Here is a 17,482-nt window from a genome sequence, read left to right on the forward strand (position 1 = left end):
CGCTCTGAGTATTGAACCGCTGGCGCTGGTGATACGGGAGCACCCGGATATCCGGGGGTTACCCTTTACGGGCGAACAGCACAAGATCTCCTTGTTCGCGGACGACGTCTTGCTCTCGCTGGCGGATCCTGCGCACTCCCTCCCCCACGTCCAGAGGACCTTGGCGCGGTTTGAAGCAGTGGCGGGTTTTAAGGTGAACTATGACAAATCCTATATCCTTAATCTTACACTCTCGCCGACGGAGGTGGACCGCCTTCGGCCACTCTCGCCCCTTCCTTGGACTCATTCCTCATTACTATACTTGGGGGTGCACTTGACCCCCACAGTGGGGAAACTGTATTCGGCCAATTTCCCTCCCCTCATGGCTGCATTACGGGCTGATTTGAACCGGTGGAAACCGTTGTTTATCTCCTGGCTTGGTAGGATACACGCGATTAAAATGACGCTCTTGCCGAAGCTTTTATATCTGTTCCAGGCGCTCCCTATTGTCTTGGACACTGACTTCTTTCGCCGCGTAAAGACTCTAATGCTCCGTTTCATATGGCGGGGGGGGGGCGAGCTAGATTTTCTTTTGCCACTCTCCGACGCCCTCGGGGAGAGGGAGGGGTGGGCCTCCCGGACGTGCTCCTCTACTATAAAGCTGCGCAGTTGAGGGTCTTGGTGGAATGGACCCAACCGCTTTCGGAGAAACACTGGCTCCACAGGGACAGAAGTGTGGCGGGACGCACGATATGGGATCTGGTATGGAAACCTAAGGGGGACAGGCCCCAGAATGCGTACATCAGCACCCCTACCGGCACCACCCTTAAGGTCTGGGACTCGGTTTCTGGGGATGAGCGCTGGACTACGTTCCCGTCGCCTTTTACTCCCATACATTTCAATCCGGCCTTCCCCCCTGCGATGCAAGAGGGTCCATTCGACGCTTGGAGAAGCGGGGGCTGTCTCGCCCTTACGCATTTGTTTCATGGCTCGGCCCCGCTCACCTTTGCCAATTGTGGACGGGACTATGGGTTCCTCAAACAGAGCAGTTGCGCCACGCCCAACTGCTGCACTGGGCTTTGTCTCCGTCGGTGCGAGAGGCGGCTGTTCGACCGCCCACCCCCTTTGAGGCTTTCCTCTCGCGCACCTCGATGATGCGCGGAGCCATCTCCTTTATCTATGGCCATCTCTTGGCCACCGCTCTCTCTCCGAGGCCGCGCTATATGGGCTTCTGGAAGGACATCCTGGGGAGGGCCGTTGCAGATGAAGAATGGTCTCACTTGTGGCCCGATTTGACCAGCCACAATCACTCGGTGGAGCTGCACGAGGCGCACCTCAAGACAATGATGGACTGGTATCTCCCGCCAAGATACACCGCATCTTCCCTACCTCCTCGGACAGGTGTTGGAGGGGATGTGGTCTCTTGGGGGACTTCCGCCATATTTGGTGGGATTGCCCGGTCATCCGCCCCTACTGGCAGGAGATACTGTCCCATATTAAAGAGATCTTGGGTTACCCGATCGTGGACTCCGTGGCTCACGTATTACTGGGTCTGCGGGATCCCCTCCTCGAACACCAGACGCGTGCGGACAAAAAGATCCTTTGGTTGTGCTTGGGGGCGGATAAGGTCACTCTGGCGGCAGCTTGGAAAAAGAAGGAAGCCCCCGGCGATCTCTTTGTGGCATGCGAGGTTGTGGAAATTGTTGAGCATGGAACGGATGGCGGATGTCTTCCTGGGGTCCTTTAAGAATTTCAGTTTCCGCTGGGGCCCTCTGGTGCGCTTTCTCTCTAGGGGATTGCCGGCAGCAGTATGTCCTCCCTCAATTCGAGCCCTTCACCTGTTCCAGGTATGATTATCACCTGGGGAATGCCCTGCGCACGACTGAGAGTTACCACCACTGGGGGGAGGGTGGGAGGGGTTGGGAGGGTCGGGGAGGTTGTGGGGAGTTCTCTTTTCTTTTGAGTTTGATTTTTTGGAGTGGCGCCTGAAGAGGAGGGGAGAGCTAGATCTTTCTCGATTGTTGAGCATTGCCCGATAGCCTGGACTTTTGCAGTGGCATTTTACTGGGCGGAAGTGAGGCCCCACCATTGACATTCTCCCTGCTACCTCAGACTCGTTTGGGTCTCCTTCTAGCTATGGGGCTGATTGCTTAACATGGGTGCTACACCAGGCGGTTGCTTTGCTCCCTGGCCTCCCCTCCTAATATGCATCCCCCTGCGAGGGAAGTTGTGCGGGACTGTCGCCGGTGGTTTCTTTTTGTGTTTTCTTATCAATAAAGACATCTTTTACAAAAAAAAATGTTAAAAGAGAGTAGACACAGCTCAGCGCGTACGTCAGTGATTCATAAAATGCCTTGAAATTCTTGAATTAGAGCAGACACAGCTCACCGCAATAGTAAGACTTCGCTTAGATCAAACGTCTTCTTCCAAGATGTCCGCCGGAAAGACGGACCGTAATGGTTCTTGCGTTCCAGCAGCAGTTCGACTTCCGAGCATGCGCAGAATTTGTCTTTAAGACTATACGGATACAGTCAATAAGGTGCACCAGAAATCCCCCAGGAGCTCCGCAAACCCACTCCCGGACACCCTTCACTAACAGGACACTGCGCTTTCAGGTGAGAGTTTTTAAAAGAAAAAAAAAAAGAGAATTTAAGATCCTACCGGTTTCCGGCTTCTCTTAAATGTCTTCGTCGAGTTTGTTACTTCCTCTCCCGTTTTTTAAACATAGAAGTGCATACGAATGATCCTTTTTGTTTGAGTGAGTGGGGTTTCTGGTGATAGTTGAAAGAAAAAGAGCGAGGAATCTTCATCTCATCTAAAGTTGGCTGTTGAGGTCTCACATGCCTTTGTACGCGTAGGTTAATCGTCGCCAAAATGTAGAAGTGTGTCTTTTCCAAGTAAGCGTCAGACACCAATTGAAGTGATTGAATTGCGGTTTATTCAAGATTATACATATGACGAGACCCCATCCAGCATCAGGCTGAAGACAACTGCCAAACGTTTAAAGATCGCTTGGCAGTACACATTCTAGACCCCCAACATTCCAGAATCAAAGTGCTGACAGATAAGCTAAGAACACCACACAGTGCCTCTACTGGCACTCGTCGCCAGTGAAAAGATGCACCAGACAGCAACTAAGTTGAACAGGTGAGTTTACTTTAGAGCGCTAAGGTATACCACAAGCAGGGCCACTGGCAGGAAGCAACTGCCGTGATTACATCCAAAATCTGTCACAATCTGTTTTAGAGCACTGTTGCGTGCCGTGCACCTGCTATGAAAGAACACAAAACCAAACATTAATATCATGGTGCAACTAAGAATGACCTGCCAAAAAATTAGCTACAAGAACCAATAAAACAAAAAGCACATAACCAAAATTCCAAGACTAATCACTCGTGAGGCTATCTAGGCGCTCTGTAGCAGGTGTGAGAGGCCAGCCCTAGGGGCTTACTCGAATAGCCAGATTTTCAGCTTCTTGAAAAAGTCAGGAAAAGAGAAATAGGCTTTGAAATGCTGTGGTAGGTCGTTTCAGGCTTTAGGGGCGAGGTACAAGATGGCGCAGCCCATGCTCTACTTTTGTATATGCATGGAATGTGTGCTAGTCGGAGATTGGCAGTGCGGGGTTGTCAGGAAGGTTGGTGGAAGTGAATGCAGCTCTTCAGGTAGGCAGGGCCAGTGTTGTGGAGAGCTTTGTAGGTGTGGATGTGGAGTTTGAAGTGTGCGCTCTTGTGTTTCGGGGGCCAGTGTAGTTCTCTAAGGTGTGGTGTGATGTGGGCTCGGTGGGGGAAGTTGAGGACCAGTCTGGCTACTGAGCTTTGGACCGTCTGTAGTCTTTTAGTGAGCTGGTTGGTAATCCCTGCATACAGGGTGTTTTCATAGTCTAGTCAGGTGGTGATAAGGGCTTGGGTGATCGTCTTCCTGGCATTGTCTGGTAGACATTTGAAGATTTTCGTCAGCATTCTTAATGTGTTGTAGCAGGCCAAGACCACTGTGTTGACTTGGGCGGTCATGTCCAGTTTGATGTCTTTGATGATTCAGAGGTTTCTTGTGAGCAGGGCATGGGGGTAGGTCCAAGGTCTATGGGGCTCCTGGTGGAATCCCATGGTGAGGTGTCCTTCCATAAGACTACAACCTAAGTCTTGTCCGAGTTCAATTTAAGGCAATTGGATTTCGTCCAGGTGGCTACTTCGGTCATAAATGTGGGGAACTTGCTCCTGGGGTTGGGTGTTTTGTCAGAAAGGAACAGTATCAATTGCATGCTGTCAGTGTAAGAGCAGATGTTTAGGTTGTGACCTCATACGAAGCCAGCCAGTGAGGTCATGTAGATGCTGAAGAGTGATGGACTGAGCGAGAAGCCTGGATACATGCTTTGTGGAGTCGTTGGATTAGGATGGGGTGGGAGATGGTGTTGAAGGAAGCTGATAGGACTAAAAGGATGAGGGCTGCGGTTCACCCCTGTCGAGGATCATCCTGATGTCATCCGTTGCTGCTATAAATGCGGTTTCTGTGCTATGGTAGGGTCTGAATCCTGATTGTGTGGTGCTGAGAAACTGGTGTTTGGCAAGGAGGTCAGAGATGTGCTTGTTGATTGCATATTCCAGGACTCTAGTTGGCTAGGGAAGGAGGGTTATCAGTTGGTGAGTTTGGTCAAGTCAGCCAAGGGTTTCTTTAGGAGGGTGTTGACAGCTGCTCTTTTCCATGGTCATCGGAAGGTGGCTGTGCTGAAGGAAGTGTTGAGGATAGGGGTGTGGGCCTCGTGATGGGAATTCCTCCTTTGTCAAAGGCATGGTTGGTGCAGGGCTCCGCTGAGGCCCCGGAGTGAACAGTCATCATAATTGTTGTGGTTTTCTCTATGCTAATGGTGGCCCATGTTGGAATTGTGTTGACTTCCTTCGCCACTGGGTGACTTGTGGAGATGGCCAAGGTGGTCCGGCTGCAGGGCCAAGTTGCTGCATATGATTGCACAGATCTTGTGATGGGTTGATGTTTTCGGTGACAGCTGTGGGTGTAGTGAACTCGGATGATTGCAAAGATTTCTTTGCTGCTGTTAGAGCTGCTGTTTAATCATCCTACTTTGGCCTTCCCTTGATTTCTCAGGTGAGCTGGTAGTACCTCGTCTGGGCGGCTTTGAAGCACTTGTTGAAGTTCTCCATTAGGCGTGCCAGGATGCCTGTGGGTTCAGGTTTGCTCTTGTGATACTGCCTCCAACTGGAAACTGCAAGTACTCAATCATTCATTAAAAATGGCTAGCTGCCTCTAGTGCTAGTAGGTCGTGTTAACAAGCATTAACTAGTTATCACCGCCTCAATAGCATAAAGCAAGCTAATTTGATTGCTCTTCTCCCTCCTCTAAGCAACCCTAAAATTCACCTCTTAAAACAGACCATGTAAACAACCATACCATCCTCCACATGTGGGAATGACACTCTTCTAACAATCATCAGTAAACCCCATTTCCAAAGATGCACTTGCACCCCTCAAGAAAGACAAAGCTTCACTTGAAGAAGGAATATTTCCTAATGCAATCAAGTGGGACAATCCTCTGTTACTTGACAAAAGCAAACCTCAAAACCAAAGACCGTGGCAGCTACCAACCTTGGACAAACCTCTCATTACTCAAAAACATTGGTAAGCAAACAACAAGGTCGGACTGGGACAGAAAATAGGCCTGGGCACTAAAATAAATCTGGTCCCACGTGTGAATAAATTGCTAAAATAGTGGCCCATTTTTTCTAATTGAGTTAGTTCTGAACTTGTAAAGAAATGCTGTTTAACTGTTTTACCATGGTATTGTAGACTGTAGGGATTTGAGTTTGCTTAAGACAATGTTTGTTTTAATATCAGGGAAAACAACAATAAAAACCAGACCATAAAACATACCCACAAACAGTCAAAGATTGAGAGAATGACAGATATCTTCCAGGACGACTATGAAAGTTCTGAATATAAATGGGAACTACTGGTTACCTTTCTTACACAGGGATTGCCACTGGCAGTGTGCCCACCCTTAGTTAGGGACATGCACCTCTTTAAATTTTTAACACATTGTACATGACTAAATAGTAGAGAACGCTGCAACGTGTCGCCGCCACCACCTCTACTGTTTGTTATGAGGGGTGTGGGTTTTTATTTTATTTTTGTGGTACCTCCCAGTTGGAAGGGTTTAAGTTAAACCAGTCACAAAAGAAAGACGAGCTGAATGCATACCTCCTTACTATTCAAAACACCCCATGCCGATATTATACCGGAAACTGTACCTGTTACTGTCTATCCAACAATGAGCAAGGCATGGGCCCATGTTACATACGTAAGTTCACACGTGATATACTAAACTTGCTATTCTCTGTCTAACTGCTCTGACAATCCTTTTGTTAAATGGCAATGAAGTGTATGTTAAAATGCCAATAAACATATGTTTGAAAAAATGAAAAAACAATGAACACACATTCACATATCAGACCAGTCCATCAGGCACAGTCTGATTGCCTTGTAGGCCAGTCCGAACCAGGCAACCACTATCAAAACAAATAAAATTGAAATTAATTCCACCCTAAAAGATTACTGACTGGTTTCAGGCCACACTGCACAACTGAAACAGCAAGCAGCCAAGACCTTCATGGAAACAGTCTTGTAATACAATGGAGAACCACTGGTCCTCCAGGATCTCTGAGCCGCCTTTGATGAGACTAAAGTCATTCCCATATCAATATGCTCCCCTGACACATGGAATTGAAGAGGGCAAGCAGAAGAGTAATCTTCTTTGAGACATACAAAACTTACAAAGCACAAGAACAAGGCTATCGTGAAGGCCCTGCTTCTGCAGTGAAGTGTTCCACTAGGTCAGCCGTTGCAGTTACCTGTTGCATCAAACTTTGATCGGGGACCCAGATCTCAAAACAGAAGAGCATACATAAATGTGGAAAGAAATAACATTAAGGAGCTGAATGTGGAGGGTTGTAATATGCCTAAGTGGACAAATGCAATGATAGAGAGATTGACCGACAATGGTGCAAATTAAAAAGAAAATCTAGTGAGATAGAGAAGTGGAGCAAGGAGGAGTTAAGTATGAAATGATCAATTAATAGGATGAAAAATGAAAAGGCAAAAATAATGGAAAGTAGAAAGCATTAAAGAACTTAACAAGAAATGATAAAAAGAAAGAATGGACTGATCCCTGAAGAAAAATAGAAAAGATGAGAGAAAGGATGAAATTAATGAGGAGAGAAGTATATAAAGGATAAAATACATGAAAGAAAGAAGGACATGACCAAAATGAAATACATGATGAAATGCAGAAAGAGGTGAAAGAAAGGAAGATGGCATTAAAGGATAAAAAGAAGAAAGGAGTAAAGATAGGATGTGGCCTAATGGCTAGGGCGGTCGACCTCAAATCTGGGGAACCGGATTAGAGTCTCGGCAAGGATAAGCAACATCCTGTGATTCTGGGCAAATCACTTAATCTCCCCGTGCCTAACAAAAATGAATGTGTCCTCATGTAACACAACTGGTGCTCGTCTAAAGCGCTCCGATACCTGATACCTTCAGTTCAAGTTCGCGCTATATAAAAACTCAAATAAAAAAAATTAAAAATGTAATAAATAAGTTGAAATAGAAGGGATTAAATACAGGGGTGAATATGGAGTTAAGGTGAAAGACTGAAGAAAAACATATTGAAACAAACTAGCATCTTGAAATGCAGCACTAGATATTGTTTGACACCAAGTAATACAGAAAAGGCATTAGTGAACTAGAAAATGTATAGTTCCAGTCCCACGACTCCTTTGGAAATGACTTGATGACAGCAAGGCATCCACAATATTGATCTTTCAAAGCAATTGAATTCCTCATTGTGGCAGGGGACAAGCAAATATGGCAGCTAGTGCTTCTCTCTAATGTAAAACTTATTCAGCTTGCAATTACGACTATGGCTGCTAGATTATTTCAAAAATGGTATCAAATATGCATCACACAGTGATTGAGGACTACTGGCTGCTGCAACTTACACTAATGCACTACTGAAACTGATGAGTCGTCTAAAAGCAAAATACAGGCACTTCCTAGTCTTCACTGATGATCTGATTTGCTTATCTGATTCTCTTGTCACACTGAAAGAACGTTTACCTGTTTCACCACCCCCATTTCATTGATGCATTATCATTCCCCTGTGGTAATAGAATCTCTTACTTCCCACACTGAGGCTTTAGTAACAATATACAAGGGATTAAGGATGTGAAATAAGATCCTTTCCACTTCCAAGGGTAACAGAGACTGCATCCAACTAAGCTGCAATTTGGGCAGACACATACATTTCCCTGATTTTAGGTATTAGGAATTTATTCTTAAAATTCTTGAGGGCAATGGAGACAACCTCTGTCTTCTAAACTCTCTAGAGCCGTTTCAGAAATGGATTCTTTGATACGAAATCAAGACTGGAAGTTTTTTTTAGAAGCAAGAGAGATGCTCTAATGTCCATTTAACTTGTTGAGTAAAGTGCTTCAAATTATGAAGCAGTAAGCGGAATATACCCTTTCATTGAATTGCTACACATTTACCTATTGGATCAAACCCATACTCACATTTCTCTTATTGTGAGCATGGAGAAAATGGATGCTGCGCGATACATGAACAGAGTAGTTTTATGGTGATTTCTAGGGTTCGGTCATCCTGGTAGCCAGTTGAGCGGGAGGTACATTCTTCTGAGATCCCTTAGGCTGATGAAATATACACCTCAACATCTTTGACAAATGATTCACAGCAGAGCATAAAGGCGGTGGCCTGGAACACAGCTTTCAAATCATGCAGATCTGCCTCTGAGTGCTGAGGTGCCTCTCAGATTTCTGGGCCCACTGCCACTGCTTTGTATATATTACTACACAAATTCTTTCACATTCATTAAAGTTCCTCATCTGTGGCACATGGTGCTGTTAATATCTGGATCAGAACAAATAATGGTACAACGAGTTGATCAGAGGAAAACTGAAGAAAAGACACAACAGCCTCACCCTTGGAGTATCACCTAGTGGAACTCTTGCATGGGTAGTATAAGGCTTTAAAGCATGCTACAGAAATACTTTTTATGGCATCTGCTATCTGAGGGATATATTAAACAATCAATGAAGAGGTAAAACCAGTCTTATTGAGGTAGGATTTGCTATAAAGTGAACCTTTAATATCCAGGTCTGTCCAACCCCGAGGGTTGCCTACCTACATAGAGGTAATTATATTCCTTCCCAGCACTGGTACATTGAAAACAAGATGATACTGGCTAGTGATCAAAGGCATTTTTGGTTCAAATATGGCCTATAGTATTGCAGGAGGCTATTTAAAAATGCGGGATGTGACGGCTCCCTGAACACTGAGAACAGAAAGAGTCTTGGCTAACTCCAACTAAAGAGACAACTGGTAACTTTTGCCAAACACGACACCAAAAAAAATATTGTTTGGGTCTTTGCAGAAACCACCTGCTTCAAGAGTACTTTTAGAAAATATTTCCTTACCCCAAAGTAAGCACAGTCCATAGGAGTACTGCTTCCATTATCAGAAGAGAAATGCAATCTGAGGTCCAATGAAAGGGTGTTAGGCTGCATCACTGTGTCCTACAGAGATTGAGGCATATTGTGGTCCTTACCACAACGCCAAGGTGCTCCCAACTCTTTGGGACGGGGCTAGAATGCATCTATGAATTACACTTATATTTCAATCTATAGGTTTCAATGATGGGTTTTATGGATATTTTAAGTGGCAAAATGTCAAAAGAAAACTAAATAATGGTTTGAATGATTAGGTGTTTCACAGAGTGCTAACATGGCACTTTACAGTCATCCCAGAGCACCCCGACACTCTTCAAGCATGCAAAAAAGGCACAGTGGGGTATTCAGACAGTCACAGCAAACAGCGCAAGCATTAAGCCATACAAGGGATGTGTTGGGATGCGATAGTCCTTCCTAAGTGGAACCTGAAGCACTTCTGGTGACCTGGAACTAACCTTTGTGTTAGTTCCTTTTCGGCTTTCCTGGCCACGGTGTTTTTGGAGCTCGGCGTCTTAGTGCTTGCAGGGCTCAGCATTCGGCGTTTGGCGGGCAGAGGTGGCGGGCAGAGGTGGCGGTCAAAGGGGAGGCGGCGCCTCGGAGAGGCCGATGGTCGGAGGCTGCTGTGCGGATCGCAGAAAGAAGAGGCATTGCCGCGAGAGTCGGATTTCAAAGGAGCCCGGCGCCTGCCTTCATGTTCCCATGTCTGCTGACTCGGCAGACTGGATTAACCCCTGAAAGCATTCAGAGCTGTGAAACAAAGGTCCAAATAACATAACGGAGAGTGTGACCTGGAGAGTTTAGAAGAGGCAGGATCTGGTATATGGCGTACTCCAATGACCCCGGTAAGGAAAAGGGGCGAGATTGGGGGCCTAAGCTGAATTTAGAGCATGGAATTTTAGGCGAAGAGAGGCAGGACGGGGATCTATTCACAGGGGCGAATAGATTTAATAGCTACACCCTCAGGAGCAGGGATATTTGGGGCCAAAATAACCCCCCCACCCCCGAAGTAGTTAATAAGAACTCTGCGCTATCTGCAATTCCTGCGGTACAAATTAAGCCCCAAAAAGAAGTGAAAACTTCTAATATCGCCTTGAACTTAAAGACCTCCTTAGGCAAGACCCCACACGAAAGGACCTGAAAAAGTCGTCTAAAAATAAATCGGGGAATATTCGCGTCACCCCCTCCTTAAGATCTTACTTCAAGGTTCAGGCTATACAATCTTCCTTGAAGAAGCCAAATCAACTGCCTGAATTCAACTCTGGGTCAATATGGAGTAGTGACAGAGCTCCGAAATTACAATCCCTAAATATAAACGATAAGGGAACGGGAAAAGAAATGGATCCAATAAGCTTGGAAAATAGATATGAACCGCTCTCACAAGATATCAATGACACTGTTAATAGCTCCTTATCTTCTTCTTCCCCGGTTAATAAGGGAAAGTCACCCCCCTCCCAATAAATGGTAGCGCAACTGAAGAGTTAGGCTCATTAAGACCACTAAATACAGCGTGCAATACAGGGGTTACTTGCCCCACGGAGGGGCTACTAACTACCCTTCTTACAGAAATAAGAGATACATTTGCAATCTCTGAAAATAACTGAAGATACAGTCTGTGAGACACTTGAAACCAAAATGAACGCTATCTCGGAAAGAGTTGGGGTAATGGAGTTAGCCTTTGAAGATCTCACAAAGCAAGTAGATACAAATACACGAGATATACAGACACTAAAAGGCGGGGACAAGATTCTGAAGGAGAAACTGGAAGCTTAGAAAATGCCGCAAGGAGGAATAACATTAGGCTCCTGAATATACCTGAAGATGTGGAGGGAGGAGACAAGGTCCTTTATAATTAACCTCCTTATAGAACTTCACCCTGATATTGACAAAAAGACCCTTGAGGACGATATGCAAAGAGTACATCGGGACTCTTTCACTTAAAATCCTGGGAAGAAAAATCCAAGGAGGATCTTAGCCAATTTTAAATCATATGTACTTAAAGAAAATATCCTGGCAGGAGGATTAAAAGCAGGGGGTATAAAAAAGCTGGGTGGACATTTCGTGTTAGATCTGATATTTCCCACATCACTCAAGACAAGCAATGGGAGTTGGGGAAATCAATGCAAGAACTAAGAAATTTGGGTGCTACGGCAAACCTATGTTTCCCCGCCTCGCTTAAAGTAATGTGGAACAATAAAATGTTCAATTTTAAAGATCCAGAAGAAGCTTATGCCCTGATAAGTCAGATAGAGAGTACATCCAAATGAGATTTGTTGGAATAAAGCCGGGTTAGAGACAGAGCCCGAAAATCAGAGGAATTTTACCTCTAATAGTAGTAAGGGAGGGTTCCCCAGGGCAGGGGGGTTGGTTTTCACTTAAAATGAAAAAAAAGTTACATTTTTATTTACACGTTGGGTGGGGGAGCAAGTGGGAGAAAAGCAAAAAAAAATGTTCTTATTTAAAAACTTTAATCAGAGGGATCTTTGGCCTTCTTTTTTAAATGTCAGCAATGCCGGTAAAAACTCCTAGTATTCCATGGCTAAGAATGAAAGAGTAAAAGGCATGAGAATTATGTCTTGGAATGTCAACGGATTAAGGGTCCCTTCCAGAAGAAAGAGGATACTAGAGTATTTAAGATCAGACTGCCATATTTTTCTTGTTCAAGAATCACATTTACTTAGTGAGGAATGGACAATTGTTTTAAAACATAAGAAATGGATTGAACATTGTATCTGTACAACTCAATCTTGCACAGTGAAAGGAGTAGCCATCTTAATCAAAAAAGCAGCCCTAGCGATGTTAGATGAATATATGGTTGGCCCCTTGGGGAGGTGGGCAATTGCTAAGGTAAAAATTAACAGGGCGTGGTTGACTCTTGTAAGTTACTATGGGCCGAACTTAGATGACCCAGCTGCTCTATATACTCTTCTTCAACTAACTAAAGTCAATGACCACATAATAATAGGGGGTGATTTTAATCCGGTCTGTGACCCGAGTCAAGATTCTACCTCACGTAGAGTAGCACTAAATACACAAAAAATGAGAGCGGCTCTAAGGCAATTAATGTCGGACATTGGGCTAGTAGATATATGGAGAGAGATGGCCAATAAGTCTAAAACAAATGGCGGGAAATTTATGTTTCATAATAAAAAGTGCGGACACTGTTCAAGAATTGATTTCTTTTTAGTGGACACAGTGGCAAGTAGAAACATTATTTTAGTTAGCCATGTCCCGGAGCATATGTCAGATCATTCGGCAGTCATCCTAGAAATAGCCACGAATGTGGCCCTCCCCTCCCGGAGATGGACCATCAATCGAGCATTATTATTAGAAAATACAATAATTGAAAAGCTAAAAGTAGAAACTAAAGAGTTTTTGTATGTTAACCTTAACTCAGCTTCATCTCAAATTGTATGGGATACTTACAAAGCTTACTTGAGGGGCTCTCTAACAGCTATATCCATTTCTCAGTCTAAGAAAGTACAAGAGGAGACCAACAAGTTAGAGGCTGAGATATATAGACTCCAAGAAAGCCTAGAGAAAGATCAGGGGAACCCAAATATTTTAAGATGGCTAACAATTGCAAAAAATAAGCTTGCTGATTCCTTAGAAATTATAATTTAAAAAAAAGTGGGATGCTAGTAAGTTAGCTCACCATGAGTACGGGGAGGGGTGTAACAAGCTCCTCGCGTGGAAAACAAACAAGAAATTGGATAAAGAACCTCCGGTGTTCAGATACAGGTAAGATCATCACAGATGACTCTGCAATCGAGGTGGCCTTTGTACAATTTTTTAAAAACTTATATACGGAGGAGATGATATTTGATGAAAATTACACTGAATAATTTCTATCAGAGCTAGTTCTTCCCTCGCTTCAACAAAACAAAAAAGAGCAATTAAATCGCCCCATATCTATGGAAGAAATTACTCAAACTATCAGTTCTTTAAAAAAGGGAAAAGCTGCTGGCCCGACTCAATTCCTAATGAGATCTACATTATATTAAAAGATGAACTGGCACCTATTCTCCTTCAATTGCTTAATTCATCCTTTATAGAAGGTCATAGTCCGCCCGTTTCATGGGAAGAGGCAACTATAACAATTCTGTTGAAACCAAATAAAAATCCAAGACTCTGTGTATCCTATAGGCCTATCTTTCTTTGGAACTGTGATCATAAAATATACCCCCAGATTATCACTAAACGTTTAGATAAAGTAATAGGCCTGTTAATACATCCAGACCAAAAAGGGTTCATGGAAGGAAAGCAGCCGAGTGAATTGACACACAATCTAATTGGAGCAATAGACATGGCTCAGACTTATAAGACCCCTTTGGCAATAATGACATTCGATGCCGCCAAAGCTTTCGATCGGGTCAATTGGTCTTTCCTGTTCAAAGTAATCCAGCGTTTTAATTTAGGCGAAACGTGTTTGACAGCAATTAAAACCATATACAAAAATCCTTCAGCAAAAATTCTCATTAACAGGAAACTAACTAGTTCAATACAAATTGGAAGAGGAACCAGACAAGGCTGTCCCCTTTACTTTTTAATATCTACATTGAACCCCTTGCATGTAAATTAAGAGCTTGCCAGAATATTATACCCTTCAGATGTAATGGTTGGGAAAACAAAATTGGTCTGTATGCAGATGACCTTATAATTTACACCGGTAATTTGGAAAGATCGTACCCAGAGATATGGTCAGAGATAGAGAGCTTTGGAAAAGTTTCTGGATACCTCCTTAATCATCAAAAAACAGAACTAATGAAATGGAACACTAATTTTAGGAGTATTTACACAAAAAAGGAAATGAGATATCTTAGAATCCAGATAGTCCAAAATATTGACAAAATAGCCCAAGTTAACTTTGAAAAAACAACAAAGAAAGTTAGCTCACAATTACAATCATGGGGGCACTTTCACTTTCCTTTCTGGGTAAATCTAACCTATTAAAAATGTCAATCCTGCCAAAATACACGTTTTTGTTTAATAGCATCCCCTTAGATTTCCCAAAAATTTGGTTTAAGAAGGTGCAGGGGCTCTTTTCAAGTTTCATGTGGGGAAATAAAAATCCAAGAATAGCTCTAAAGAAACTTAGAAAGAAAAGAGATAATGGAGGCATGGCAACCCCTGAATTATATCTGTATCTCTGTGCCTTTCATTTAAAAAAATTCCGGCAACTAATGATGGAGAGTTCAACTTTTTCACCACTCTATAAAGCTCTTACAACCGACTTTACTGAACAAGCAGGGTGCTTCCTTTTAAAATTTGGCCACCCAAACTTTTCTAAAAAGGTAAAATTGAAGATTTCGTCATCAGCTAAAAAGCTCTGGTCTCAGGTTAGACGCCTTTTAAAAAATCCCGTATTATAATGACATCGCCACTGTCTGGGATTCCCCAGGTACGCCGTTGTGTTTGGAAGAGACCCTTACAGTTCCCCTTCGAAGCTGTGGTATCACCACATGGGGGTAACTGCTTTTTGACACTGAACTTATCTCCTGGCCTCACCTTACAGCGGTATGTGAGAACTCGGTTTAGAAGTTAAAATATTATCATTTGTTAAGCTGGACAAAATCTATAGGTAAAGAGCTAAAAGGGAACTCGAATTTGGCATTAAAGATATGCTCCCATCAAACAAAAACAAAAGAAGTGGCAGAATGGTATTGGCTACTTGTCCAGAACAGAGAAGAGATGCAGGCTTCGTTTACTGAGATATGGAAGAAGGACCTGCCGGACGAAGAACTCGAAAACATAGGGCAAGTATCTATGTCTTCTTTATGGTCATTTGTAAATGCTGCTCCTTTTAAGAAGAACCACATTTTTACAGTACACAAAGCCTACTGGACACCTTGGAAAATATCGAAAATGGGGAACCAGGAGATTAAGAAGTGGCCTAAATGTGGAGCAGCTAGGGCAAACGAGGTCCATATGTTCTGGAGCTGCCCGGTAATATACTCTTTCTGGAAGAAAGTGGGTAAGACCATCTCAGATATTATGGGGCTGGAAATAAAATTAACAACTTTGTCCATAATTTTTGGGGTATTACCAAGGGAGTTAGACGGCCGCCTTCTAACAAAAAGACACAATGCTCTCTTCTTTACTCTGATATTATTAGCTTGCAGGGAGCTCTGTATTAAATGGATTTTACCCTGCTCCCCCACGGAAGAAGAATGGATTAATTCCATCCAGAGGGTATCTGTTTTGGATCAATCTGGCAAACATAATAATAAAAAAAAAATTACTGGGAAATATGGGATAAGTGGGTGGAGGCAGGCTCCCCCTAACATATAAAATGTTAGTTATGGGCTTGAGAGGTCTTTCGTCTCTCTTTTGTAGGTTTATGATATTTTTATTGTTTTCCACCTTTCGACATTTTGATTTCTTGGTCCAATGATTAAGAATATGCTCTGGAAAGAACCCCTTGATGGGGCCGCTACTATCCTTGAAAAAAGGATTATAATGGTCTAACAGACGAAACAAGATCAGGGGTTGGACGCCACATAAGAAACCGAAGGTGTGGTTCTGGAGATACGTGGTATCCTTCTCTCCTCTGTGGAGCGACCAGGCCTGTAAAAACTGTAAAAACTTCCTTGAGATGGTCAGAGTACCCCCTTCTTGAATTTAGAGCATATTGTGATTAAATGAGGACAAAAAAAAGAAAGAAAAAAAACGTATATGTTTCAGGAAAGAAATAAGTGCATACCTTTGTTACCATAAATTTGATAGGCAATTGTTACTTTCTTTTCTTGAAACTCTTGCAGTCGTAGTACGTCATCTGTCAGTAGGTAGCGAATTGCTGGAAGACAAAACGGACACATGAGTGAGATGCGATAATACCCAGTGCAATATGTGCACATCGTACATGGAAGTTTATGATTCACACATTAAGGAGTTTTTTTTTTAATGTGAATTAGACCCCTTTATCTCACTGTCAAACCTCAGTTCTGGAGAGCATGCAGAACATGTTGTGCGCCATTGTTAAGCGTCACAATAAAATTCACATAATGGAGGGGGAATGTTTTAATGTCAGAGAAAGATGGCTGCGTGAGTTGAGAGCTCCGCAGTCTACATTCACCGAACAATTACTGTCCAATGAAGATCAAGTATGTTTTACAAAATGATGCTTCAGAGAAACTGTACTTAATGTTGCACAATAGTTTAGGAAAACATTTTTTTTAATTCACAATTTTTGTGTATGTTTTGCAATAAATAATCAATCTTACGTTCATGCTTCTGCAGGTAATCAGGGAACACTCCGGAAGCATTATTTGAAACCTCAACCTGTTACAATTTGCAAACATGTGGGCAAGCTGAGCTCACGGCTAACTGTATTTCCTTTAAGCGCTCATCCTACTAATAATCGCGTTAGAATTAATGAATTACGTATACAAGTTTGAGCAACTTATGCAAACAGATTTAAATGTTGCCTTAAATGGTAGGCAATTCTCTTTGAAACATCTATATATCAAAGCGTTTGTGCTGCAGTGGGGTTGGGCCTACTTCCCCAAACATGAACACGTGTTGCCTTTGACTCTAAATAATATGTCTTGGGTGTCAAGCCATAGGAATGCCACACTCATGCCATACGAATAATAGGTGTGTCCCACTAGCACAGGAGTAGGCTTGGGTTGTCAGTTCTATAGGCCACCTCGTGACACATGTATGGTTATGGGGCTTTCGCTTCCAGATTTTGCAAACTACAAGAAACCTTCTTTGGCTACAGGTTACCTCTTATCCTTGCAGTGAACAGTGATTAGTATCGCTCTCCTACTGTACTACCAGTCTCCATCCTTTGTATTCCCCAAGCTGCTTTTCAAACTTGCTTGAAACAATAACCCGGTAAGCTTATGCAGACTGCCTGGGTGCTCCTCTGACGGCTGTGGCTCAAAAAACCAGTCTGAAAGGAAGAGATCCTTGGGAGCCGCACGCACTGCTGAAGAACTCCAAGACTGCAACTAGAGAGAAGTTATACTTTCA

At 43.4% G+C, this 17,482-nt stretch overlaps 1 protein-coding gene across 1 annotated transcript in view; it reads right to left on the bottom strand.

The window, feature by feature from the left end:
* PTCD2 (pentatricopeptide repeat domain 2) overlaps nucleotides 1-17,482 on the bottom strand; it is a 280,197-nt gene that overhangs the window by 209,263 nt on the left and 53,452 nt on the right. The window contains exon 2 of the mRNA XM_085632353.1: nucleotides 16,209-16,301. Coding sequence (XP_085488479.1) covers nucleotides 16,209-16,301 — 93 coding nt within the window. The remainder of the gene's footprint in view (nucleotides 1-16,208; nucleotides 16,302-17,482) is intronic.

This window comes from Triturus cristatus, chromosome 2_1 (genome assembly GCF_964204655.1).
Source record: "Triturus cristatus chromosome 2_1, aTriCri1.1, whole genome shotgun sequence".
Taxonomy (NCBI): domain Eukaryota; kingdom Metazoa; phylum Chordata; class Amphibia; order Caudata; family Salamandridae; genus Triturus; species Triturus cristatus.